Source organism: Pithys albifrons, chromosome 22 (genome assembly GCF_047495875.1).
Source record: "Pithys albifrons albifrons isolate INPA30051 chromosome 22, PitAlb_v1, whole genome shotgun sequence".
NCBI lineage: Eukaryota > Metazoa > Chordata > Aves > Passeriformes > Thamnophilidae > Pithys > Pithys albifrons.
Window position 1 is genome coordinate 6,140,801 of NC_092479.1, and position 26,978 is coordinate 6,167,778.

Sequence of the window (26,978 nt, forward strand, 5' to 3'; positions counted from 1 at the left end):
TGGTTTCTTTGGTTTGTTTTCTGCCAAATGCACTGAGATTTTCGAGAGCATAACTGGAAAAAAGAAGAAAACAAAGAGTGGTTTGTATCATCTTTCTGCTGGTGCTGACAGACAGAAATCCCAGCTCTGTTCACGCAGATCCCACCACCAGCTGAGCTTCATTTCAAACCCCAGCAGTCTTTTGTCTTTCCTCTTGCTGCAAAACCTCCACTGACCCAAACAGCAGCGGCGCCGAATGGAAGCCTCATTAGCGCCCGGGGTTAATTAATTCCTCTCTGGCGTCACCGCCGCGCCGGGGCGGAAGTGACGCGTTAGAGCCGCGCTGGTGGCAGAGCCTGTGGCGGCGGTGAGCGGGGCCGGGGCTGCGGGACACGGAGGGGACATTGAGGGGCCCGGAGGGGACACGGAAGGGCCCGGGGGGCTGAAGGGCCCCGGGGGGCTGAGGGGAAGCTCCAGCGCGGGGTCAGCGAGGCCGAGGCTGCGGGAGGGCCGCGGGGCTGAGCGGCGGCCCCGGCCCGGAACCCCCGAGAGGCCTTTGTGGGTTTGTTTGATTCGGGGTTCGTCTCTTTGGGGGTTCGTTTATTTCGGGGTTCGTTTTTTGGGGGGATCGATTCTTTGAGAGTTCGTTTATTTCAGGGTTTGTTTTTTTGGGGGTTCATTTCTTTGGGATTTCGTTTATTTCGGGGTTCGTTTCTTTGGGGATTCGATTCTTTGGGAGTTCAGTTATTTCAGGGTTCGTTTCTTTGGGGGTTCGTTTCTCTTGGGGGTTCGTTTCTTTGGGGTTTGTTCATTTCGGAGTTTGTTTCTCTTGGGGGTTTGTTTCTTTGGGGTTTGTTCATTTCGGAGTTTGTTTCTCTTGGGGGTTCGTTTCTTTGGGGTTTGTTCATTTCGGAGTTTGTTCCTCTTGGGGTTCATGTCTTTGGGGCTTTTTCTCTCTTGAGGTTTCGTTTCTCTTGGGGGTTTGTTTCTTTCTTTGGGGGTTCATTTCTTTGGGGTTTCATTTCTCTTGGAGTTTGTTTAGGAGTTTGTTTCTCTTGGGGTTTGTATCTTTGGGGCTTCGTCTGTCTTGGGGCTTCATCTCCTTGGGGATTTGTTTCTCTCGGGGATTCATTTCTTTCTTTTGGGGTTTGTTCCTTTGGGGTGTTGGCCACGAGGATTGGGTTCACTCCCCTCTCTGTGACACCAGAGAGGGGACACACCCCATTGACACATTGATTATTGATCTCTGATCCTACAGGGACACACTCCATTGACACATTGATTATTGATCTCTGATCCTACAGGGACACACTCCATTGATACATTGATTATTGATCTCTGATCCTACAGGGACACACCCCATTGACACATTGATTATTGATCTCTGATCCTACAGGGACACACTCCATTGACACATTGATTATTGATCTCTGATCCTACAGGGACACACTCCATTGATACATTGATTATTGATCTCTGATCCTACAGGGGCACACTCCATTGACACATTGATTATTGATCTCTGATCCTACAGGGACACACTCCATTGACACATTGATTATTGATCTCTGATCCTACAGGGACACACCCCATTGACACATTGATTATTGATCTCTGATCCTACAGGGACACACCCCATTGACACATTGATTATTGATCTCTGATCCTGCAGGGGCACACTCCATTGACACATTGATTATTGATCTCTGATCCTATAGGGACACACTCCATTGACACATTGATTATTGATCTCTGATCCTACAGGGACACACCCCATTGACACATTGATTATTGATCTCTGATCCTACAGGGACACACTCCATTGACACATTGATTATTGATCTCTGATCCTACAGGGACACACTCCATTGATACATTGATTATTGATCTCTGATCCTACAGGGACACACTCCATTGACACATTGATTATTGATCTCTGATCCTACAGGGACACACTCCATTGACACATTGATTATTGATCTCTGATCCTACAGGGGCACACTCCATTGACACATTGATTATTGATCTCTGATCCTACAGGGACACACTCCATTGACACATTGATTATTGATCTCTGATCCTACAGGGACACACTCCATTGACACATTGATTATTGATCTCCCAGCCAGGTGCCTGGTGCTGCCCCACAAATCAAGCCCCCCAACTACCACAGCTTTTACTGTTCATGCATCTCTGCCAACAAAGCAATGGGTGCTTATTGGCTATAAGTCCCATAGTCCTCTCATTAATTAGTATTCTGTCTTCTGCTGGTTGATGAGTCTTTCACTGACTGTGCTAATGCTGAGCCTTTCTCTCCTTTCAGGTCAGGGCTCTCTTGGCTCGGTGGTCTCTGTATCAGTGGGCACTTCCCCCCTGCCAAATTAGAATCATGTTTTGTTTCATTCCCTTTCACCCCATCAGAGCTGATTTCAAGCACAGCTGCCAGTTGGGTTTATTAGTTTTTGCCTTATCTTGGGCATCCCATAAATTCTGCATTCTTTGTGTCCACTGTCACTGAGCATCCTTTAGTCCCAAGCTTTGTTAGTCCCTCCCTAGGTCTGAGTTCATTGAATGTGACACCAAACCTTGGCCACAAACTGTATTTTCTGTGCACTCCAACAACCCTCTGTGTTTCTACTTCTGAGTTTAAACCTTTTGGGTTTAAAACAGACATTTCTGGTTCAGCATAACTCAACCCCCACCTGGCTTTGCTCAAAGGTGGAACATCAAACATTTGCACTGCAAAAATGAGTGTAAAGTAGATTTATCTGTGCTGCCCTGTGTGGTTTGTGTGGGTTTCATCAACATCTCCTTCTTTTTCAGACTTTTTTTTTTAAACTCAAATGGGTGATGAAAAGGATTCTTGGAAAGTGAAAACTTTAGATGAAATTCTCCAGGAGAAGAAACGAAGGAAGGAGCAAGAGGAGAAGGCAGAGATAAAACGTATGAAAAATGTAAGAACCAATGCCTGTATTATTGGAAAACTGTATTTTAATGGAAATGCCTGTATTTTAATGCCTCTATCCTCCTTTTCTGGTGAGAACTTCTTGCCTTGTCAGCTGAATTCCTCTGTGCCCTTCCATGTGGGATTTCTAATCCCAAAGTTTAACAAAAATATGATGCTTTGTGAAGATTCCTTGGGCCTTACATCAAATGCTGTGCTTTGTTCATAGTTTGTGGTCAGAAAAGGTAAATAAATTAATATGATTAACTGGAAGTTGCAGTTCAAGGAATAACCTTTTAAAGAATAGAAGAGGATAGAAAAATATAGAGGAATGGGTTAAAATAATTGATTTTGAATAACTTTTATGTTACTCTTTGCTTTTGTACCAATATGTGCAAAGTAATTATTTGGGAAAAAAACCCCATATAATAGTTAATGCAATCCACCTTAATTAGTGTTTAGTTTTGTCTAATTATGTTGAATTAAAGCAGTTCAGCTTTAATTGCAGTCAAACTGCATTTGGCTGGTTAGAATGTGAATGTGGCTCATAAATGAGTGGATTTTACTGGGGTGGCCAAATGAGGAGGATTTTGAGCCAGCAGTGAAAGCCTGAAGTAATATTTCAATTGTTTTCATTTTGAGACATAAAGATGAGTTGCCTTTTTGCCTTTCCTGTGTTCCCATCAGTCAGATGACAGGGATTCCAAGAGGGATTCTCTTGAAGAGGGGGAGCTGAGAGACCATCGCATGGAAATCACCATCAGAAACTCACCTTACAGGAGGGAAGACTCAATGGAAGACAGGTAGGAATAAGACAATAACCTTGTTACTTGAGAAAGAGTTACTGAAATAAACTCTTGGAGGTGCTGAGAAGAGGGTTTAAAATATCTGATTTTTTGGGAGTGCAGATGGGTCATTTTTTGAAGCACTGGTTAAGGCCTGACAGGGCGTTGTGTTCCAGTTTGGGTTTAGGGCTATTATGGAAATAAACTCAAATATAAAATAATAAAATAGGGATCTTTAGTCTGACAGTACCTGTCACCTCCCTGAGTTTATTCATGTCCTGTGTTTTAGGGGAGAAGAAGATGATTCCTTGGCTATAAAACCACCACAGCAAATGTCCAGGAAAGAAAAAACCCACCATAGGAAGGATGAGAAGAGGAAAGAGAAACGCAGGCACCGAAGTCACTCTGCAGAAGGTGGTTGTTGCTGCTCTTGAAGCTTCTGGTTTCTGGGAGCTTCCCAAGGGGAAGCCAGATAGGCTCCATGTAGAGTAAATAACAATAAGTACAGACTAAAGAAAACCTGTCAGGTGGATAGGACAAGGAATTTAAACTTCTGTTATTTCTTTGCCTATGTTTAATGCCCTTATGGGAATGACAGGGATATAAATGTGGTTGAGAGGACAGAAATCACTTTGGGACAGGGACACTGAGTTCACTTTTGCTCCTTCAAGTCACTGAGTGAGTGGGCTGAGCTCTGATCTTTGTACCTGCTTGCAAAGGAAAAATACCCTTTCTAGAAACATTCCCATTGACTTCCTGCTACTAACAGCATGCAAGTATTTGTGCAAGATCTTATAATCTTTGGATTCTCCAACCCCCTTCCAGACCAGGATTTCCCCACTGAGAAAATGCCAGGGAACATGGAAATAGGTTCCCATAGGTTTCATCCTCTCTAGCTTTGCTTTGCAAGAACAGGAGCACTGACTACTTTGCCTCATAACACTCCAAAATGACCTTTTGTTTGTTTAGGGAAACATGCCAGAGTGAAAGAGAAAGAACGGGAGCATGAGCGTAGGAAGAGACATAGAGAAGAGCAGGATAAAGCCCGTCGTGAATGGGAGAGACAGAAACGGAGAGAGATGGCAAGGGAGCATTCCAGGAGGGAGAGGTACAGCTATCCCTGCCTCCCCTGTGTCACCCAGCAGAGACATGAACAGCTGCCTCCTCTATAATCTATCTCTAACCATTGCTCTGAAAGGAGAGAAAAATCCAGAGTGAAAACTTGCCTGGTGCCAGTGCTGTATTCCTGGGAATGTGGTGTCTAATGGAATGGGTTCTTGACTTTAATTACCCTTTAAGTGCTTCATTGCAAGGGACATTCTCAGGTGATTTCACTGCCAGTGTTTCACTATAAGGTTGGACTTTATCTTAGAAGTCTTTTCCAACCTAAATTATTCTGTGAAAAAAGGTGCAAACTGGATTTGTATATTAGGGGATTAAAGACCTTAACTTGCTTAATTTCTGTTGAAATCCTGACAAAGGTGCAGAGCTCATGGCCTTGGTCTTTGAAAGGTGTTTTTTAACAGATCAGCTGAAAAGCTCCCTCTGGTTTTCCCCAATGCTCAACCAGCGGCATTAACAATGAAACTGAGCTCAGTGGTTTGTTACAGCAAACCACTTTTCCTTCACTCCGGAGCTGAATTTGTAGCAAACACTAATTACTTTGCAGGGATCGTCTGGAGCAACTGGAGAGAGAAAGGGAGAGGAAGATCCGAGAGCAGCAGAAGGAGCAGCGGGAGCAGAAGGAGCGGGAAAGGCGAGCGGAGGAAAGGCGGAAGGAGCGGGAAGCGCGGAGAGAAGGTGACTGTCTCTGCATCAGTGGTGGTCACACTGACTGGCAGTTCACTCCCTGCTGACACGGGTGGAAGGGAAGGGTGGGAAGCCTTCTTTGCTTAGGGCAGTGCTAGAATTTAAAAAAAAATAAAGTGGGGAGGCCCCTGCATGGGAGGGAACAGGAAATCTGAGTTCTCCTGGGGAATAAAGCAAGGTTATAATGTTATTGCCGTCAATATCCTGGCAGGCTGATTAGTCAGGGAGTTTGTCCTCTCTGTCAGTCTGGTTTCCCATAGAAACAAGATTTCTGGAAGTTGATACTGTCTCTGTGTATCCATCGTGATCCCAGTTGCTTCTCAACTCTCTGGCTGAGTCTAATCCAATTTGAGAGAGATTGAAACCTCAAAATTCAGTGTTTAAAGGGTTTGGGGAAATAAATTTAAAGCAACTGCAGAGGGAGGGAGAGGTAATGTGAGTACTCCAGCCATGGAAAATGTAGTGGGAGGTGGGGGGGAAAGATGTGGTAACTGAGCAGTTGAGCTTCTCCACATGAAACTCACCCTGCACAGCATGTCAGGTCCTTGCAATCCAAATTCAGGTCATCTTTGGTTAAGAATTTCTGTTTCAGCTTTCAGAGGTAAAAATCAGAGCCTATTCAAGTGACAAAGATTGCTCAAGAGTAGCAGAACAAACCATATTTTTTGCTTTTCTTTCTAGCTCAGCTCATATCAAACAGCTCCTTTTTGTGCTTGGCTTTATGCTGATATTGCTCAATCTATGTAGCCTTTCATTTAAATGGTTTTATTGCTCTAAATGTTCTGTCAGCTCCTTCTAAACCTCAGCTGGTTTCATTCTTTTGCAAATCTTCCACTTCTTTCTCTGGCATTGATGCTTTAGTGTCAGGGTGTTTTCTGTGTAGCACACAGGGCATCTTGCTTCTGTTTCCCAAGAAGCACAAACTATAAATTATTTGAGGTAAATCACAGTCCTTCATTCTCCCAGATACAGTTGAGCTCCACTCCCCCCTATTACCCTTTAGTTTGTAAAGTAAAATGACAGGGATTCAAAGCAGGTGGCTGTGGCAGCCAGGAACATTCTCATTAGGACAGGGAGGTGTAACAATTTCTTGTGGTTTTGTTTTCCCTAGTTTCTGCACACCATAGAACAGTGAGGGAAGAATATGGAGACAAAGTAAAAATGAGACCCTGGAGTCGCAGCCCTTTACGCCAGCAGAGAGAGAAGCTTGAGCAAGGAGAGAGCAGGAAACCAGGTAGAATCTGCCACTCTCCAATGTCTTTGCCTGGGGGCAGCAGGAGCTGGGCTGGGGTAGTGTTTAATTTCTGTATTAAACACATATCCCAGGCACTCAGTTAAAATCCACCTCAGCCACGGTGGCATAACCCTGGAATACTCCTAAACATCTGTGCTGTTTTCTAAAGCAATGCTGGTTTTGCAGGAATTGTGCCAAGTGCCAAGTTGAATGAGGAGTAGTTTAAAAAGTTTCAAAGTGAGTAACTTCATTCAGTGGTGAAAGAAGCAGCTGACTGAATTTTTAAAATCTTGGAGTTTAATTTCCTTGCAGATTAAAAAGGATGGATTTGTTGCTAGGAGCTAAGCTACCTTAAAGAGTTACCTTACAGACATCAATGTAGTTTAAGCTTCACTGATACTGTCATCTTGTAGAAGCAAATAAATGCTCAAGGCAGTGTTCTGGTTAGATGGGGAAGTTTGATTTGCAAGCCAGAAAATGCTCCTTCCTGTGCCTGGAAGGTTCTAACTGGGGGTAGAAAATGTGCACAATTGACATAAAAATGTCTTTGTTTGAAGAAGAAAAGCTCTGTGTCTGCCCTGTTAACATGTGCAGCTGTGAAAATAAGTGTATCCATTTAAAGCAAGCTGGTAGCAGAATGGGATCAGCTGGAATTCCAGGTGGAGGCAGCAAGTCCTTGGAAACTCCTGCCTAATCAACCCCCAGTGATTGACAGGTGCTGTTTCCTGGGGAGCAGAGTCTGCACTGGAGCAGTGAGCACTGATAGTGACCACATCTGTACACACAGCAGGGACATCTCCTTGTTACCATGGCACTTCTTTCCTTTTTTTTTAAATTAATTTTAGGATTACATCATGTTTAAAACCCAAAAAGTCGACGTTCCCTATTTTTGACAGTTGATCCTGCACCAGTTGATCCTGCAGACTTTTTCTGTAATTCAGTAAAGCTGTTTGTCATTGAGCAGAGTGTGGAATGAATTTTTTTTTTTAGTACTGTGAATTTCCAGTACAGAATGTCCAGCCCTGATTTGATGCCAGCTGAAAGTGCAGCAGTTACCTGGGTACTCAGAGTCTTACCAGTGATACTCAGTCAGCACCTCTTGTTCATTTTTATGGTTTCAGCAGTGAAAGAAGAGAAACCAGAAGAGAGAGATCCTCTTTCAGACTTGCAAGACATCAGTGACAGTGAGAGGAAAACCAGCTCAGCAGAGTCTTCATCAGGTGATTGAATGAGTTTAGTAGATGTAATTAATTGTACAGATGTAATTAATTTTTCTGCTGTTCTCAGTGTGTGCCAGCTTAGTTCTGTGTTTGATTATTCCTGAATAGAATCTGGATCAGGCTCAGAAGAGGAGGAGGAAGAGTCCAGCAGTGAAGGCTCTGAGGAAGAAGGAGAGGAAGAGGAAGAGGAGGAGGAGGAGGAGACAGGGAGCAATTCTGAGGAAGTGTCTGAGCAATCAGCAGGTGAGGAGCACAAAGCAGGGCCTAGAATGGGGTGTGGTGACTTGTTTTTCATTCTGTGTTGTTTTATTTGAACATTTTCCTTTTCTCCTAGTCTAGGGTAGGCTGAGACCTCACAGGTCAAGATAACTAGAAAGAAAAAACCCAAGTACAAGTCAAATTCTATCCTTTTGTATAGAGGTAATACCAATTCTTCATCTAAGAAGCAGATCAGAAACCTGAAAGCCACTTTTGTCCTCCCTGACTGGTGTAAGGCCAGCAGATGAAGTGTTGTTCTAACATACCAAATCATCTGCAGAGAACAGTTTGGCACTTCTGTGGGGGGTGGTGAAATACAAATGCCTCTGGGATTTTGAATTAGTTGCAAACTTCAGAGCTTTTTTTCATGCCAGTCCAAGTAAATGACCATAATGACAAAAAGTTCAGTAAAGAAGTGTAGATACAGGCATTGTGGTCATTAATTAGTAAAGAAAAGGCATAAAAGCAGGCTCTGATGGCTGGGTATTTTTCTTTAAAATCAATTACAATTACTAAGCAAATATTCATAAGCTTCCTGACTTAATTTATTCACCTACTCCCATCCCCAATAAATTGGTGAGAGTTGTGTTCCTTCTTGGGAGCATTTGCTGTCCAAGTGAAACAGAAGTACTTGGACACTACCAGACAGTGCAGAGATGAGGCAGAAAGGCATTTCAGCAGAGATTTGCCTCCCAGGGAGCTACAGAAACGTGGAGTTCATTCAGCTGAACTTGATTCTGTTTTGCAGAAGAGGTGAGCGAAGAGGAAATGAGTGAAGAGGAGGAACGGGAGAATGGAAACCACATCCCAGTTGGTACAATGCAAATACTGACTATTTTGGCAGCCAAATAGATCTATTTCTACAAATATTTTACATATTTAAAATGCAGTTCTTGTGGCAGTTTTGCCACAATTCTGAAGCATCATATACTTGGCATTTTAAGGCCATTCTCATGTCAGACTCAGAAACTCCTTCAAATCTGTTCCAAGACTTAGAGGCAATCAGATCCCAGTCTCATGAGCTGATGTTTCCTTCTGTTTGATTTTGAGTCTATTGTCCTGTCCTCTCATCAAAAATGGGAATGAGATATCCTGGGTCAGCTTTCTCTTGCATTCCAGTGTAAAGATTTATTTTCTGCCCTGCTGTATTTAACACTGGAAATTGTATATCTATGACTGTAAAGGAGTTCTTGAGGGCATGACCTCTGCAAAGAGGGGAAATTGAGCTTCTCATGCAGTGATCAGTGTCTGACTGCTCTTATTTGGCTAAATCTGAATGTAATTGTTCCAAACAGCTCCTCTTTCCACGACTGATTCTGACTTTTAAAGTTACAGAGTCGAGGTTTGACCGAGACTCGGCGGGAAGTGAAGCAGAGGAGGAGGAGGCAGGGGAGGGATCCCCTCACTCCAATGCCATGACAGAAGGGGATTATATTCCTGACTCACCAGCTTCCTCTCCCATTGAGCTGAAACAGGAGCTGCCCAAGTACCTTCCTGCACTTCAGGTAGGGGCTCACCCCTTTAAATGTAGACAAGAATGTAAAAATGTAATTGATACTCTGCTATTCTGGGTGTTGCTGCCTGAAAATAGATCCTTGTGAGAGAATAGCTCTGTTAGAGTGAATAGAAACTCATGGGGGGATTATTATGTAACCAACAGAAAAGTGTAGAAATACAAATAAAAATCATATTTTTATTAATTGAATTATGTGAAAGGTATCAGTGTCAGGTGCTGAGTTGCTGCCTTTGCCATTGGGGCAGAAATTTCAGATTATTCCGTGCAAAAGTGAATGAGAGAAGATTTAATGAAACCATTTAGTTAATCTGCTGAAACACAGAGTTCCTTTAGAAATTCTATAAAAAATAACCCCCAGAGATGTCCTCCTCATGTGGTGCAGCCCTAAGGATGAATTCTCTTGATAAGTTTTAACTATTCCTGCAAAGTTTGCTGGGTGTCTGTGTAAAAAACCCAAGCAAACCCTCCCCCAGGAGGAAATCCTGTCCCTCTGTTTTCCAGGGATGTCGCAGCGTGGAGGAGTTTCAGTGTTTGAACAGGATTGAAGAAGGAACATATGGGGTGGTGTACAGAGCAAAGGACAAGAAGACTGGTTGGTATCACTTTTTACCTTCAGGGGATTTAGGGCTGTACCTTTGTGCAAATTTGGGTTCTGCATTTTTCATTGAGGAGCAAAATCCATTTAAAATACTTCTTTTCCAGCAAACAGGTAATTTTCAAGGCAAAACATAGCACAGTAAATGAAATATTAAATAAATCAGTGTCAGGACAGTGGGAGAGCCCTTAATGTGTATTTATTAGCTGTGTGATGGGAAATGTGTTTTCTTTGCAGATGAAATTGTGGCTCTGAAGCGACTGAAAATGGAAAAGGAAAAGGAAGGCTTTCCCATCACTTCTCTGAGAGAAATAAATACTATTCTGAAAGCACAGCACCTAAATATTGTCACTGTCAGAGTAAGGCTGCAATCTTTTACACCAAAAATATTTTTGTTCTTGAAACATTGCTTTTAACTTTTAAATCCCTTGTAAAATGTTTGCAATCCTTGCAGAGCTTGTTTCTGTGGACAGTTGTGTGCTGCTCATAAGACTGTATAGGCATTACTTGTCCACATAATCTGATATTCTGCAAAAACAAGATGGGATTTTTAATAGAAAAATACATTTTCTGTGGATTTTACCACTGGCAGCCTCCATACTCTTGCCAGGATCAATTTAACAAATTGACTTTGGGTGCTTTGTAAATGCCACATGCTGGTTTTGATCATCTGTTCCTGTGTTGCAGGAAATAGTTGTGGGCAGTAACATGGATAAAATCTATATTGTAATGAACTATGTAGAACACGACCTCAAGAGCCTGATGGAAACAATGAAACAGCCCTTCCTGCCAGGTACTGTTTGCCACAGTCTCCTAAAATCCTCCAAACTGGCCAACACAAATGTCTTTGGGCTGTGCTGACATCAGAGAATGGGTTTGTCCAATCACACTTTGGAGTGTCCCATGTTCCTTGGAGCAGACACTTCCTTGCATTTGCTGTTTATTCTGTAAAAACTGACACAAATTAAGGTTGGGTGGTGGCTGGGAGTGCTGATATTCCTGGGGATACTTGGCTGGTGAACCCAGTTTGTGTGCTTGGAGTGGAACTGAGAGAGTTTCCCCCTGCGCTAAACTGGGAAAGAACACTGGGCTTTAATTTTGGCTGCTTCCTATAAGAGGCAATAATTTCTGAGCATCATTTGGGTGATTCCAGCTCTCCAAATGAATTTTGCTTTATTGGCAGCTCTGTGGGTTTAGCTGCTCTTGTTCTGTGACTTATTTTTACGGTGCAGGTTATCCTGTGCTTTTAACTTGACCCTTCTTGCTGCCCCCTCCCCTGTTCTCCAAATGAAATCTGAATTAAAGGTAGATTTATTTTCATACATGCGTTTGGCTTCTTTTTATCCCTCCAGGTGAAGTGAAAACCTTGATGATTCAGTTACTGCGAGGGGTCAAACACCTGCACGACAACTGGATCCTTCACAGGGACCTGAAAACTTCCAACCTGTTGCTCAGTCATTCAGGCATTTTAAAAGTAAGAATCACTTGGGAAATATCACACTTGGGAAAAATTTATGCTGCAGAATTACTCTTGTGTGAAAATCATTCCAACAGCTGAGAAACTCTGTGTTGTTTGTGGCTGTTTCCAAGGGCTGAAGCCACACAGTGGCCAACATGGCACTGACAGTGAGTGGTCAGTGCTGGAAATGTTTCTAATTGCCATTTATTTTCCTTTCAGGTTGGAGATTTTGGGTTGGCCCGGGAATATGGGTCTCCCCTGAAGCCCTACACCCCTGTGGTGGTGACCCTGTGGTACAGGGCTCCGGAGCTGCTGCTTGGAGCCAAGGTGTGTTCTCCCCTTCAGCCTGGCTGGGTTGGATAAATCATGACCAGTGGGACCATGCTTGGTTCTTTGTATTGATCCAGAGCTGGCAATTCTGAATATTCATTTATTTCTCCTACTGACACAGCTAAAAACCTGCCATGTTCCCCAGACAGAGGGTGGGTGACAGGTGGAGTGTTTTCCCTTTGCAATGCTGGTGTGGTCAGTGCTGTTGGACTTCTCATGGCTTGGGGCAAACTGGCATCTTAGGCAGCTGTGGTTTTAATTTTTCTATGAAAATTAATCTATAGAATCTGTGACACCTGAGGGCAGAACAAGATCTTGGCAGTGTTCCCTGCTGATTAACTGAAATCTGGGTGAAATCAGCACAAGAACCAAGCCAGAGAAAATAACTGCTCCATCAGCTGTGCTGCTGTGTTTGTGCTTGGAAAAGAGAGGCATCAGTGTGGATGGAGACTTCCACCTCTCATCCTGAAGTATTTGTGTACTTGGGAATTGCTCATAATTCACAGTAATTACAACTTTTATATAAATCCAGTTGAGACCTGGGCCTTGGGTGTGGGAATGATTGTGTGAGTTCTGGTCAGTGTGTAGAATCCTTGTAAAAAAACCCCAAACCCCCCAAACCCCAGCACCCCCCTAAATAACTCAGTGAAAGTATCTTACTGATTTTGTAAGGTATAATTTTATTTTGCTCCTTTGCAGGAATATTCCACAGCCATAGACATGTGGTCAGTGGGGTGTATCTTTGGGGAGCTGTTGACACAGAAACCGCTGTTCCCAGGGAAGTCAGAGATTGACCAGATTAACAAAGTTTTTAAGGTAATTTTTTTACTGTTTTTTGATTCTGGCTGGTTTGAGAGATGAGTAGTAAGGAATTAAAAGTGCTTGTTGCTGTTTGACCGAGGTTCAGCCTTAACAAAAGGCTTATTACTCTGATTCCAGTTTTTTTACAACACTCAGAGTAAACCAAGGCCATGATTTGCGTACTGTCTGTTTTCTTTGGATACTTCCCAACTCCTAAGTAAAGGGTTGCACTCTGGGTTTATTAAGAAGATATTTTCATTTCCAGGATCTGGGAACTCCAAGTGAGAAGATCTGGCCTGGGTACAACGAGCTGCCAGCAGTGAAGAAAATGACCTTCACAGAGTATCCCTACAACAACCTGCGCAAGAGATTCGGGGCTCTGCTCTCTGACCAGGGCTTTGACCTCATGAACAAGTAAGTGCAGCTTCCAGGGTGTCCTTGGCAATGTGTGTGCAGTAAAGCTTGTTCTGTGTAGTGACAGGTCTGGAACAGTCAGCCACAGATGTGTGGTTACACCCCATTGCAGTAGTTTGTGCTGGAGTGATATAATCTCTAAAATCTCCCTTCTCTAAATAGCAAAGAGCATTGGGAAATATTCTGAGGGAACTATCCTTGATCCCTCTGGAGCTGTGTCTGACCAGCCATGGGTTCTGTGGTATCCAGCAATTCACACCTCTGGGAACAGATCCCTTCCAAAGCTACTTGGGATATGGAATTCCAGCTGCTGTCCTGTTAAATACAGGGCCATGTAGAGTCTGCCCTTAAAATCATTGTTAGATCATGTCAGCAGTTATTAGCAGAATTAAAGCCAGTACCCAATAACAGAATTAAACCCAATTAATAGAATTGTACCCAATACCCAGCAATAGAATTATTATACCCAATTAATAGAATTATACCGAGTACCCAGTAATAGAACTATACCCAATTAATAGAATTATACCCAATACCCAGTAATAGAATTAGACCCATAGTAGAATTATACCCCATACCCAGTAATAGAACTAAACCCAATTAATAGAATTGTATCTAATATTCAGTAATAGAACTATACCAAATTAATAGAATTATACCCAATACCCAGTAATAGAACTATACCCAGTTAATAGAATTACACCCAGTACTAGAATTGTACCCAATTAATAAAGTAATACCCAGTAATAGAGCTATACTAAATACAATTATACCCAATATTCAGTAATAGAGTTATACCAAATTAATACAGTTACACCCAGTAATAGAACTATACCAAATTAATACAATTATACCCAGTACCCAGTAATAAAATTATACCAAATTAATAGTTATTCCCAGTAATAGAACTATATGAAATTAATACAATTAGACCCAGTACCCAGTAATAGAATTATACCCAATTAATACAGTTATTCCCAGTAATAGAACTATATGAAATTAATACAATTAGACCCAGTATCTAGTAATAGAACTATACCCAATTAATACAGTTATACCCAGTGATAGAACCATACCCACTGAATACAGTCAGACCCCACCCCCAGCACAGAACTGTGTTAAACCTCAGCAAACCCTCAGCCCCGTTGCTGAGCCCTGGCTCACCGTGGGGCTGTTGCTCCCTGCCCTGCCCCTCTGCAGCTTCCTGACGTACTACCCTGCGCGGCGCATCACGGCCGAGGACGGGCTCAAGCACGAGTATTTCCGCGAGACGCCGCTGCCCATCGACCCCTCCATGTTCCCCACGTGGCCGGCCAAGAGCGAACAGCAGCGCGTCAAGAGGGGCACGAGCCCGCGGCCCCCCGAGGGCGGGCTGGGCTACAGCCAACTGGTGAGTGCCCGCCGGGCTGGGGGGCTGCTCAGCCTGTGCTCACTGCAGGGTGTGCAAACAGCTCTGCCTCTGCTGCACCCCAAAGGGCCAGCCCAGTCACTGCTGGGTGCAGGAAATCTCTGTTTCAGACCTGGCTTTATCCCAGTGCACAACCTTCTCTTTGGAAGGTGGATGTGCTTTTACACTTCCAGCCAAGCCTTTGGTTTGGTTTTGGGGCCTTGGGGATAGAAACAGACTCCTTTTCTCAATATCTGGAGAATTCAGAAAAGGCCAGGCCTGTGTTCTGTCTGTCCACTGGGATATCCAGGGGATACTGTGGCCTGTTTAGAGTCTCAGGGGCCTTAATTCCAGTTCTGTGTCTCAGCAGGGTTGAAGTGGCACTGCACAATATTGTGCCAAATTTACCAGTTTAAAGAAGGTAAAAGGTTTATTTGGCCACAGTTTTTCAGGGTGTAAAAACTGTCATGGAGCATGTGCAGTGTGTGTTTGATCAGCTGCTCAATAAGTGCAGTTTACACTTATTTATACATTGTCTTCCCAATTTTTTACCTGTCCCATGCAGTCAAAAGCAGGTCCAAGAACCAGGAACATTCAAGCTGACTTTAGCAAAGCCAGCTTTTGAAATAGCCATTTTTAAGGTCCTGAATAACCTGCATTAACCTGAGCTGTGATGCCACTAAAGCAAACATGTCTTTCTCATGTAGAGAGACTTCATTTTTTGCTGTTCTTCATTAGATTTTTGTATGGGAGAGGTAAAACCAGCCACTGCTCAGTACCCTGTGATTGCTTTTCACAGGGTGATGATGATCTGAAAGACACAGGATTTCATCTGACCACCACAAACCAAGGAGCATCTGCTGCAGGACCTGGCTTCAGCCTCAAGTTTTAGACTCAACATGAAAAAGGGGGGAAAAAACCCCCAGAGAGGAGAAGCACTGTCATGTGAGTGGGTCTGAGGGCCCCAGGTCTGTTCTTCCTGCCAGGGGGACGAGATGTTTGTTCCCTGTGAAAAACTCCAACATTATCACAGATTCCAAGGCTCTGTTTTCTAAATCAATGTGGAGTAAAACTGCTGCATTCCATTAGAGGACTGGAGTTCCCTGAAAACCCCAGGGTCATCACAAACTGTGACAAAGGACAACTTGAACTACAGTCCTGGAACAGTTCCTGGTTTTATTTTTAGGTTTTTTTTGTTGGGTTTGTTTTTTTTTCCTCCTTGTAAATTTGTAGAATTAAAATACATTTGCAATTGTTTAACAGTGTGAAGGATTTCATTGCTTCACCTGCAGCAAATGTGGATGTTGGTGACAGTAAATAGAGTTTATTTTTTATTTTAAGGAAATTGTTTGTGTCTAATATATTTGGGGCAGAAAAAAGTGACAGTTCTGAGGTCTCTTTCCTGTTACCTTGGAGAGACCAAGGCTGGTATGGTTGGTACTCACTGACCAGATTTTTGGGTGCACTACTGAGTTGAAAACTGTTTGCTTTGTTCTGTCCGTGTATTTCCAGTGGTGCAAAAGAAGTTCCTCTATTGTTTTATAAAACAAAAGATTTAATATGGAGACTTGAAACTTTATTTTCTATGCAAGTTTTTTTTAATATGCCCTTTTTCCAGCAAAAGAAGAGCTCAGCTTTAGTGATTTTGCAATGCTACATTCCAGTTCTTTCTCAGGAAAGACCAGAGGAGGAATTGTGGAATATCAGACCCTTTGGAGTCCCTGATTTATATTGGTCTCACTCTGCTCTGGGAACAGGGAGGTCTGGAAAACACCAAACTTTCATGCAATCAGAACTGGGCACCAGGCCAGGAACAGGATTAACCTAAACCATAAACATTTGAAGAGTTTTTGAGAGCTGGAATTTGGATGTGCTGCAGTTGGGGGAAGTTTTGGAAGCAGCTGGGGTGTCTGTGCTGTGCAGGGAGGCAGAGCCCTGTTCTCCTGAGCCCTGCCTGGTGCTGATGGACAGACAGCCCTGGCACTGCTCTGTTAACTGACACCCTCCTGATTCCAGAAGGTTCCTCAGAGAGGGACATCAATAACCTGTTGAAAAGCAGGAGTCCAGGGAAGCAGAGCCTGTGTGAGCTCTGAAGGATTAAACCATCACTGACTGCACAGTTTGTATATGACATGGAATTACTCCCTTCCCAGCTTCCCTGCACTGCTGCCCCAGCTTTCCCAACCACTCCTAATGCTCTTTTCCAGTTGGATGTGGCACATTTCCCTCCTCCTGTGTGCCTGGAGGGGACAGGGATGGAAATCCCCTCATCTGTCCAAGGACTTGAGGCTCATGCTCAGACCAGAAGCTCTGAGCAGTCAGTGCCTGGGACAAGAGTAATAAATACAAACCGTGGGAAAGAGGTGGGGGAAAAAGATGTTCTGGAGACACTTGAACATGTTGAAATGTAGAACTGAGTAATGAGACAGGGTTGGTGTGACCCACATCCTCCTCCTGCCAAGTAGAAGTATTATTAGGGCTTAGACTTGTGTATAATTCCTTCTCTAAAAAAAGGGCAGAAACACTTACAGAGTATTAAGTTGGTCCTTTTCCTTCCACAATCTGCCTCCAGTGCAGCCCAGCTGAGCCATCCCAGTGTCTGATGCAGTTCTGCTCCTGTTTTCCACAAGTTCACAGGGATCCACACAGTTCAACTGCACCATCTGACACTTTTCTTTAAAAAAGGGGTTTTAATTCTCTGTACAGCACATACTTGATAAATTCTTTGTCATTAAAACTAATTTGGAAGAGTTTACATTCCAGTAACCAGTCTCAGAGTCTCTTTTGCCCAAAGTGATGAAGCAGCTGCTGGAGAAGTTCAGTTGCACTACTGGAGATAAAATATAAAATGCCAAAGAAACCATTTGAAACAGAACTAGCAGGAACTGAAGGGGCTCATTCCAGGGCCTTGTCAGTGCTTCAGTCTGATTCTCCAGGAATAAGTAGTCAGGATTCTTTCTTTTTTCTTTACTATACAAGTGTAAGTTCCTTCATTAATTGCATTTGCAATGATGCTCATGTGATCTTCATTTAAGGATAAATAACCTGGATATGAGTATTCCAGAAGTTCCTTATCTTTATACCAGCTGTCATAAGAAAAATAGCAGAAATTAAACTACACATCTGGTACAATTCAATATGTGTTAGTGGTTCTTTCTCCTAACAAATTTTGCTGAGATGGGACTTTAAGAAAACATAGTGGAGTTTTCTACTATTCCAGGTAGATGAGGAACAACAGGGCACAATCCTGAGTAATTCTGGAGCTTGAATCTTAGTGAAAGTTGATGGCAGTTTGGGTCCTCAGTCTAAACCAACCCATGGATTTGGGCCAGTCCCTCAATTTTAAATAACATGCTTGTACTTCAGTGACAACTAAATTACAATGAACTGAAAGGGTAAATTTCAGACTAGTTTTTTTGTGGAATATGGGCCAGGGAATTCGCCTGGATGGTTGGAATTAGCCTTGTGCTCTGTATGATTGAAATTGGATTTTACTGGATTTTATCCTTTGGATTTATCCTTATTTTTAACTCCTGCTGCTTTCAGACTGAACCAAAGCCCTGCAGTGTTCTGATCAATACCTGCCCTCTCCTTTCCCACCTTTGTACCCTGCAGGAGCCACTGACACCCTCCAGATTACAAACTCCACTCCTGTTCCCCCTCTTCTGTTCTCCTCCCTCACCCTTTTTGCTGCAGAGACTCCTGGGATAAGGGCTGGAGAACTTACTAGACTTTGCCTTTTTTATGGATGATCTTCTGCCCACAGCGGAATGTGACGTTCCTGCCCTCAGAGACTGTCTTGGTCTTGGTCCTTGGTGGGGGCAGAGTGGGGGGCACTGTTGGGAATGGGAATTCTGTCCCCCAGAGAGAAGAGAAGAGAAGGAAGTGGCAGAGGTTATTAGCAGCTCCTTTACCTGGATCCATAAAACTGAGGCACTGGATAAGGTGATTAACACCCTTTTTCTCCTTTTCTGGGAGCAGCTCAAGTCCAGCTGTGCCTGAGATGTCTCTTGTCCTGTTCTGGCCCATCCCTGCCCTGCAGCCCTCACCTCTGCCTGCCTGGGGGGTTTATTCCCTGTCAGGGGTTCAGTTAAACTAGAGAGGGACAGGACAGTTTAATGTTCCACTCTACAAATGTTTTAAACACAAAAGCTGCATCCTAATTTCAGGATCTTAAATATTCCTAATTCCTTGATCTTAAATACACAAGACACCATCTCTGTTGGGCTGCTTGGAGCTGGATCACTTGCACCCACTGATCTCTAGTGTGAAATTAAGATCCTGCCTATCCCTAAGGAACTTTTCCCTTCTCCCTCTGTGCAAACCCCTCCCCAGATCCCAGAAGAAACCTGGGATACCATAGCAGAAGTCACAGGTGGATGGGCAGTGCTTCTTCATCAGCCTCCTGCGCTTCTCACAGAAGCCTCTCTTTGCCCAGGAGGGGCACATAAATAATCTGTCTTTACAGCCTGAAACAGGAGGAGAAAGAGGCATTAGAGGGGTTGGGGAAAGTGGAGTGTTCCTTCCAGGAAACAAATGGGCATTTCCCCTAAATCAGACTGTTCAATGTAAATGGTGGAGCTACGACAGGGAAGAGTCTAAAGCAGGAGCACCATAACCAGAGCTGGGATCTGACCCTACAGGAGCTCCACAGGATCCAGAGCCCTGGTTCCTTACCATAAAGCCTGTGGATTCCCCACACTTCATCCTGGGAGATGGTCTTTTTCCCAGTCAGGGTGGCATTGATGTGCATGAGGGCGTTGGGGTTCAGGGAGTGCATGAGGCCCAAGGCATGGCCGATCTCATGAGCTGCTACATGGACCAGATCTGTCAGCCAAACACCTGGGAGAAAAGGAAAACCAGCTGGAAGTGTGTGCTAAAGTATATTTGCTAATCTTTGTGTAGAGCCAGAGGGAGTATTTTAGCACTACAATGGTCTTGTTGAAGGTTGCCCCAGTTTCATCTTCTCTGGAGCTGCTTTGGTCCAACTAGAGCCAATTATTTCCATGTGCTTCTAATTTCCAGCACCAGGACACAGAGGCTCCACATGGGCTCTTGTCAGGTTCCCACTCACTTTGTTCCCTCAGCCCTGAGCTGGAACTGGAAATGAGGTTTCTAGTGGGAATATTCCAGTCTGAAAGGGCCTCCATTGACCTCTGTGTCCCTCCCAGCCTACAGGTCAACCTCAAGCCTCTTGGCAGCATCCTGATCCCTGCATCCAGCAGGGCTGGATTTCAGCCGAAGGATGTGGCTGAACTATTGAGGAATTGCACTGAATTATTCAGCCACCACGCAGGTCCCTCGGAGCAGTTGAGTCACTGGGCAGAAGAGCAGCTTCCAAACCCACACAAGATCACAGCTGGTTCTCTTGTCTCTTTCCCACATCAGGTAAACCCCAGACTAAACCCTAAATCCCAGGCACCCACTGTTACCTTTCTTCCAGCTGAATCTGGTGTTCCCCAGGATCCAGTACTCGTGGTCATCGAAGTGGATTTCTCCGTGGGGTGGGAAGAAGGCGTGGGCCAGTTCCCCCGTGGTGCCATCGAAGCAGTGGTGGGTCAGGGACTCCAGGCAGTCCGTGTGGTTGATGGAGTAAAAGCCTGGGAGAAGAGCAGCAGGCTGAGCAGATCTGGCAGGGTCAGGGAGTTCCTGAGTCACTAAAAAGGTCTCTGATGGGATCCCACGTGTTTTCCGACCTCCAGAGCTACAGAGACAAGTGCAAAGCAACTGCTGGCTCTGCTCAGCCACTGCTGCCCCTGGATCCAGAGCTGCTCCCAGCACACACAGTTTGCTTCCCAGCAGGAATGCTGAGCTTTTCTTGCAACATCACATGGAAATGATTTTTTTTTTAAGAGAGAAGCTGAACAGTGAACTGATAACCCCGGGATGGAATTGTTCTGTTTTAAATGTAAATAAGCAGAGCCAGAGTTACAGACAGAGCTGCTCTCCCTCTCTTTGTCAGCACCACAGCAGGATCACAGTGCATCCTGCATCCCTGGAACTGGGCACCTGGAGCTCACAGGGAGCAGGACAGACCCCTGGAAGCACATCCTGTGCCCTGAGCAGGTCCTGCAGCAGGACAGACCCCTGGAAGCACATCCTGTGCTCAGAGCAGGTCCTGCAGCACCAGAGCAAGGAGAGGGTTGCGAAACGATGGAGAGTCTCTGCTGGTTGTCTCAGTCCTGCTGCCACATGCACAGGAAATCAGGATTTCCCACAGACCATAAATCCCAGGAAGGATTTACATCTGGGATCGAGGCTGAGCAGAAAACGCCTCAGCACTGACGTTTTTCCAGGCCTCAGGAACTCAGGAACAACAGCTGAGCAAGAGAGAGGTAGGAGGGAGGGGAGGAGGAAAGGACAGAGCAAGGACAGGGCTCCAATGGGACCAACAAAAGGGAGACTAAGCCCAGGAACAAGCAAAATCCATCACCTGCCCTGGCTCTGTGTCACCCTGGCTATGGCACTTCACCTGCCTGCATTCACTTTCCCAATCTACAGAATAAGAACCTATGGATTCTTGTTCTTCTGTGGATTTCCCCATTCCTGGAATAGCAATCTGTGCATTTCCCCATCTGTCCCAATGGCAGGATTTTAGGGTTAATCCTTGGCAAACCCCTAAAATTTCTTGACTGCAGGATTCACAAGAAAGTGTTCATTGTAGTAGGAATATTTCCTAAATATTGAAAAGCAAGCTGAATAAAAGTAATAAAAAAGTAAGTAGTAACAGCTAAAATAACAAGTAACAAAAGCTATAATAATGAGTAGTATAAGATAAAGTAATAAGTAATAAAAGCTAAGGTAATAAGTAATAAAAGCTAAAAGTATTTTCTCTGCTTGACTCAAGGCAAAGGACACCCCAACCCTTCCCCACCCAGCACAGGAGGACTTGTCTCCTGCCTCCCAACTCCTGCTTTACACTCTGGAACTCGTGGAGTGGAGCCCCCCAGCCCCCTGGACCCCTCGGGGGAACTCACCTATTTTGAGGTCACTGGGCAGGTGTGTGGGCACCTCCCTGAAGCTGAAGGGGGACACGTCGCTCCACATGCGGAAAGCGGCCGCCAGCCCGCGGCGCGTGGCCCGGGCACTGAGCAGGTTCCTCGGGAAGGACAGGATCCTGCAGGGACACACAGCTCCTCTGAGCTGCCTGGCACAACAGGGGTCTTGGCCCCCCCGAGCTGCAGGTGCTCTGACTCAGGAGAGCTGCAGGGAAACTGCTCTGCCCTCCTCAGACACCACAGAGCCATGTGGGACACACGAGGATTTCTCCTCACTCCAAGAGAATCAGAGAGTGATGGAATGGATTGGGTTGGAAAAGACCTCCGAGATCATCAAGTCCAACCCTTGGGCCAACTCCAGTCCCTTTACCAGATCATGGCACTCAGTGCCACGGCCAAGCTCAGTTGAAAAACCTCCAGGGATGGGGAATCCACTCCCTCTCTGGGCAGCCCATTCCAATCCCTGAGCACTCTCTCTGCAAAGAATTTTTTCCTGATCTCCAACTTCAATTTCCCCTGGCAGAGCTTGAGCCCATCGTGCCCCCTTGTCCTATTGTTGAGTGCCTGGGAGAAGAGACCAACTCCCACCTGGCCAGAACTTCCCTTCAGGGAGGTCTAGACAGTGCTGAGGTCACCTCTGAGCCTCCTCTTCTCCAGGCTCCAGATTCCAATCAGGAGCAGCTCAAACTGGATGTGGGTAATATTTAATAACACCCCCACAGGGATGGATAAACTACTGATGTTCTTTACAATCACCTGTTCTGGGCTACAGCATTTTAGACAAGGTTCTCTTGGAAAACTGTTTCCATCCTTGTATCTCCCAGTCTCCTAGAAGAGGAAACATTCCAGCAGCAGGGAACTCCTGTCCCTACCCCTTAGGCTACAATGGATGTAAAACACTCTCAGGCAGAACTTTGGAAAGAGGGTTCCAAACAATATAAATGATTTGACAAGAAACAAGTTATTTCAGCAGCTCTCCCTGCACAGGGCTCAGCAATGAGCACAGGGCCAACATCCAAAGCCATGGCAGGAGAAGCTCAGGACCCCTCTGGGGGCCAAGGCCAGGCCTTACTTGTAGGTCAGGTTGAAGTGGTCCCATCTCAGGTGCCCAGGGGTGATGGTGTAGCGCCTTCTCCGCGCTGAGGGCCGAGGAAAAGCTGCACTTTGCAAAGCTGAGGAACCCACTCCAGGCAGGCCAGGGGCTGTGGCATCTTCCTTAAAGACAAAACAGCAGGTTGGGTGGGATGGGAGAGACCCCAGGGCTGCAGAGCACAATAAAACTACCAGTGCAGGGCATTTGCAGGCTGGGGAGCACAACTGGGGCTGCCTTGGGGGTGCCCAGGACACAAAGCTGGTCCTGCCTGGCTGCATCACCCAGAGCAGGGCACTGCAGGACTCTGCCCCTGGAGTGGGGCACAGATGGGGCAGAAATGAAGCCTCAGGAGGCTTCTGGCCACAGCAAGTGCTGCAGCTCTGCCTGGAAAGTTTTCATTTCCTTTTCACTTTCCTCTTGCTCTCCAGAAGAGATGTAAATCTGGAAAAATGACTAAAACAGGCAGCTCTCTGTGCAGAGAGCTCTTTGCAGAGCTGTGCTGTGGCTCTGAAATGCCTTCAAAGCAAACAGCAGCCCTGGAAACCCTGGAGAGGTTTGAAACCATCCAACAGTAACAGGCATCAGATTTGGTGACACGTCTGACTCCAATTAGAAAAGCCTTTTCATTCTGAGCAGTGGAGGTAAAAGAATGGGACCCAACATGGTTTTCCTGCTCTATTTCCCCTTTTCCAGGGCTAAGACACTGAATGTCTGCAAATCATCTTTGCTCCAGAGCCACCAAGACACTTCCTAAGTGACATGGACAGTGGCAATGGTACAAAAGCTGCACCAGTTTGAGTCTGTTCAGCCTCACAGCACATTCCACAGGAAACCAAAGCTGTCTTCATTTCCCTCATGGAAGAACTGAGGCTCTGGGAGCCAAAACAACACATCCCTGGTGTCACAGCAAGACAGTGGCAGGAGAGGACAAGAGGCCTGAGGAGACAGCTGCCAGATGTGCCTGAAGCAGCAGCTCCTCACCAGGCTGAGGGACTCCATCCTCCCAGGAAACCTCTTTCCTCCCAGCCACACTTTGCTCCAGCCTCATCCAACTCACCGTCCTGCTTTCCTAGAAGGGCAGTTTTCAGCTTCCCTCCAGCTCAGCTCAGGCTCTGCCTCCCCACCTGAGCCCAGCACAGGCTCTGCCCAGGGGACATCCCTGTGGGATGGTGGGACCAGGACCTGCCTTGGAGCTGAGAGCTTTTGGCAGGGGATTGGATCACATTTTTGGGTCCCTCAGCCCTCACTGGGCACATGTGACGTGGGCACAGTGGTTGTTGTCCCTCTCCCTTCACCTCCACTGACTTCCACCTCTGAGAATCCCATTTTTCCTTGATGTGAAAGGGAAATTTTACATCCTTTTGAGCAGCACAGACAAGGTGGAGGATCTGTTGGAGCTGCAAGAGAAGCCTGGAGAAGATTAGCTTATAATTACAGGATAATAAGATATTATTTCTTTGCAGTTCTTTCAAGTTGAGGAGAATTATGCAAATCCTTTGTGCCTGTGTTGTTTTCTCTACGATCCTGTGCCAGTATTGGATTGATTTTCATTCTGGCATCAGTGAGGAAGAGCCCAGGATTCCTGGGAATTCTGTCAGGCTGTGGACTCTGCCTCAGGAGAGTTGTCACCTGACACTGGGCTGAGGTGAGGAGAGAACCCTCCCCAGCAGCTCTGTCCTGGTGCTGGAGGCTCCTCAGCAAAGCCACAGCACTGAATTTCTTTCTCCTGCAGCCCCAAGGGAGAAAAATGAGTGTCTTTTCCACAGCCATTGAGCTTAAACCCCTAAGCCATTAGTGCTGAACAGGGGAAAAAATTAAAAATTAAAATATTGTGTCACTTATTCTCAAAATCCAAAGCAGATGAGGGGACTCAAACCCAGCATCAAGGACTGGGACAGGTGTGGGAGCCCTTGGACCAAGAGAGGGGCAGAGGTTGAGTTCTCTTGTTCAAACCTCTGCCCAGTCCCTGCTCTGCTTTAGTCTCAGTTCTACTCCCCACTGGTGGAACAAGATGCTTTTAATTAAAACAAGCTTTGCAAAATGAACTGGGGAAGGGTGAGGAACCTCCCAGAGTGCAGCTCAGACGTGGAGGTTCTGACAGAAGTTGAGTGACCTCGACAAATCCTCACAGGATAACTTGGATCAAAGGATCTGTCCCAGTGCCAAAGATCCAGGACTTGGGAATACACAGGACTGAAGGGGAGGTCAGACACTCCCAGAAGTTGCTCCTTCAGCTGTGGGTAAAGGTCTCAAACACTCCAAATGCCTGGAAGGTACTACAAGGGCAGATGTTGAATTCCCTCTCTCAACAACATATAATATATACAATGATATATAATAAATATAATAAATAAATAGAATAGATGCATATATATATATAAAACAAATATATATATATATATATAAAGGCAGACACAGCCAACAGCCCTGCTCTGCATTAATCCCCCTTGCAGTCAAACCTCCATTAATTTACTTCACTGAGCTGTAATGACTGTAATTAATTCCCTTCTCCCTCCTGGCCATGCAGTTCCCCTCTCAAACCACACAGTAACATAACTCTGAATTAGGACCAATTAATAACAGCCTGAGCATGTGATGCAAACAAGGGGGGCCAGTGCCAAGGGCTGCACAAACACAAAAACCAGCAGAGGATGGGCTTAAGGTTTCTTTATATATATATATAAAATTAAAAGCTAAAATTAAGCAAAATGGAAGATCAGCTCCTGAGACTCCCAGAATTGTGCCAGGGTTGCCCCTGGATTCAGACTGTCCCAGCACATCTTGATAATGAATCACAGAACCACAGAATCGACTGGGTTGGAAAAGACCTCCGAGATCATCAAGTCCAACCCTTGGTCCAACTCCAGTCCATTTACCAGATCATGGACCTTGAAGCAGAGTTAATGAGTTCAGTAGGTCCCAGTTTAGCTCTACACAAGCCCTGAGTTCCTGGGAAGGCTCAGCTGGTACAGAAATCCCAATCCATGCCACATCATCCCAGCTGGGAAAGCACAGAGTTCACAGGAACAGCCAAAGCTCCCAGGGAACACCACCCAAACCTCCTGCGCATCCCCTGCTTGGGTGTCTCCCGCTGCACACCCTGCTGGGACACCCTGAATCCCATAGGATGCACCAGTCCCTTTAGGGATCCTCTGCCAAAGGGCTCTCAGACAGCCCCAAACACCCCCTGATGCCTTAAGAGGTATTTATCTATTTAGATTAGTTTTTATCTGTTCAGATTCCTGCCTGGATGCATCCCTGCTCCAAACAGAATACACATGCACATGTATCTGACAGCCCACACCCCTTCCAGGTGTTTGAGATCCCTTCTCCTACCTGACTTTCCTGAACAGCAGCTCCAGCTGGATATTCCACAAGCACCAGCAAAGCCACCACAGGGAATAGGCACAAAAATCCCACCACGGTCCTCCAGCCACTGCTCTTTTTCTTGTCCAGTGAGGGGAAGCTTTTCCTCCTGTCTGCACAGAGTTGTTCTGCTTGATCCATGACTTTCTTTAATAGCTTTTGGAGGGAGATGGGAACAGACACTGAGACATCCCCTGCCCAGAACTCATCTGTAATCCTTGTGCTCACATTTGGAGCGTGTGTGAGCAGCTCTGCAGCCACTGCCAGAGCTGTGCAGAACCACCAGAGTTTCAAAAAGCTCTCAAAAAAATAAAAAAAAAAAAAAAAGAAAAAACCCCTAGACTTTACATTAAGCCTCTTTCCAATGTGCCAGAGATTCTCTCAGGCTCTGCCAAGTGGGATCATGTTACTGCAGCTGAAAGTTGGGCTGGAGGAGGAGGAGGAGGAGGAACAGCAGCAAAGTGAAACAAGCTGCAGTGGACATGAACTCTCTTCTTTAACTGTGTAAGCAACAGAGGACAAATGTGCAGTTGGCAGCTTTATGTAAGGCGAGAATTGGGGGAGGGGGCAGCCAAGGGAGCCCAGAGGCAGCATCACGCCCTTGGAATGCTTCATTAGGGATGCTGAGGGCTCAAGAGCTGTCATTTGTCAAGGGCTGTCTCCAGGAGGAGAGAGCAAAACGAGATGCAGCGAGAGCAGGGAGGGCTTTCTCCGCCTGGGACGCTGCTCAGGGAGTTTACAAACTCCCATGAAAGTAAACACCAAGTCCCTCTCCCACCAAACTCTGCAA

General features: G+C 45.4%; 2 protein-coding genes across 7 annotated transcripts; one reads left to right on the forward strand and one right to left on the reverse strand.

Annotated features, from left to right (window-relative positions):
- Positions 1 to 307: 307 nt before the first annotated feature.
- LOC139681821 (cyclin-dependent kinase 11B) lies at positions 308 to 15,991 on the forward strand. 5 transcript variants are annotated; one of them, XM_071575507.1, is made up of 20 exons: positions 308 to 346; positions 2,803 to 2,933; positions 3,611 to 3,726; positions 3,998 to 4,122; positions 4,678 to 4,816; positions 5,378 to 5,508; positions 6,629 to 6,751; positions 7,873 to 7,971; positions 8,080 to 8,214; positions 8,978 to 9,043; positions 9,559 to 9,734; positions 10,247 to 10,337; positions 10,578 to 10,699; positions 11,028 to 11,133; positions 11,693 to 11,814; positions 12,019 to 12,126; positions 12,829 to 12,945; positions 13,196 to 13,344; positions 14,545 to 14,734; positions 15,531 to 15,991. In XM_071575507.1, the coding sequence occupies exons 2-20, from the start codon at positions 2,823 to 2,825 to the stop codon at positions 15,621 to 15,623; spliced, it is 2,319 nt and encodes a 772-aa protein (XP_071431608.1). In that variant the 5' UTR covers positions 308 to 346; positions 2,803 to 2,822; the 3' UTR covers positions 15,624 to 15,991. The 5 variants fall into 5 exon arrangements, with proteins under 5 accessions (XP_071431608.1, XP_071431610.1, XP_071431609.1 ...); XM_071575509.1 differs by having other exon boundaries at positions 9,565 to 9,734; XM_071575508.1 differs by having other exon boundaries at positions 7,876 to 7,971.
- On the reverse strand, positions 15,818 to 26,708 carry MMP23B (matrix metallopeptidase 23B). 2 transcript variants are annotated; one of them, XR_011699564.1, is made up of 9 exons: positions 26,159 to 26,708; positions 22,802 to 22,944; positions 21,709 to 21,848; positions 20,164 to 20,331; positions 19,409 to 19,573; positions 19,090 to 19,200; positions 18,459 to 18,585; positions 17,261 to 17,817; positions 15,818 to 17,185 (listed from the first exon to the last, which is right to left on the reverse strand). XR_011699564.1 is itself a non-coding variant. In XM_071575513.1 (8 exons), the coding sequence occupies exons 1-8, from the start codon at positions 26,327 to 26,329 to the stop codon at positions 17,643 to 17,645; spliced, it is 1,200 nt and encodes a 399-aa protein (XP_071431614.1). In that variant the 5' UTR covers positions 26,330 to 26,708; the 3' UTR covers positions 15,818 to 17,642. The 2 variants fall into 2 exon arrangements, 1 of the variants encoding a protein (XP_071431614.1); XM_071575513.1 differs by having other exon boundaries at positions 15,818 to 17,817.
- Between the last annotated feature and the right edge of the window lie 270 nt (positions 26,709 to 26,978).

Coding starts and splice junctions, on each gene's coding strand:
- LOC139681821 (XM_071575507.1), top strand. CDS start 2,823: ATGGGTGATGAAAAGGATTCTTGGAAAGTGAAAACTTTAGATGAAATT. Junction 4,817..5,377: donor GAGCATTCCAGGAGGGAGAG/GTACAGCTATCC, acceptor ATTACTTTGCAG/GGATCGTCTGGAGCAACTGG. Junction 10,700..11,027: donor TAAATATTGTCACTGTCAGA/GTAAGGCTGCAA, acceptor CCTGTGTTGCAG/GAAATAGTTGTGGGCAGTAA.
- MMP23B (XM_071575513.1), bottom strand. CDS start 26,329: ATGGATCAAGCAGAACAACTCTGTGCAGACAGGAGGAAAAGCTTCCCC. Junction 22,945..26,158: donor CTGCTGTTCAGGAAAGTCAG/GTAGGAGAAGGG, acceptor TTTGTCTTTAAG/GAAGATGCCACAGCCCCTGG. Junction 19,574..20,163: donor CAGATTCAGCTGGAAGAAAG/GTAACAGTGGGT, acceptor CTTTTCTCCCAG/GTGTTTGGCTGACAGATCTG.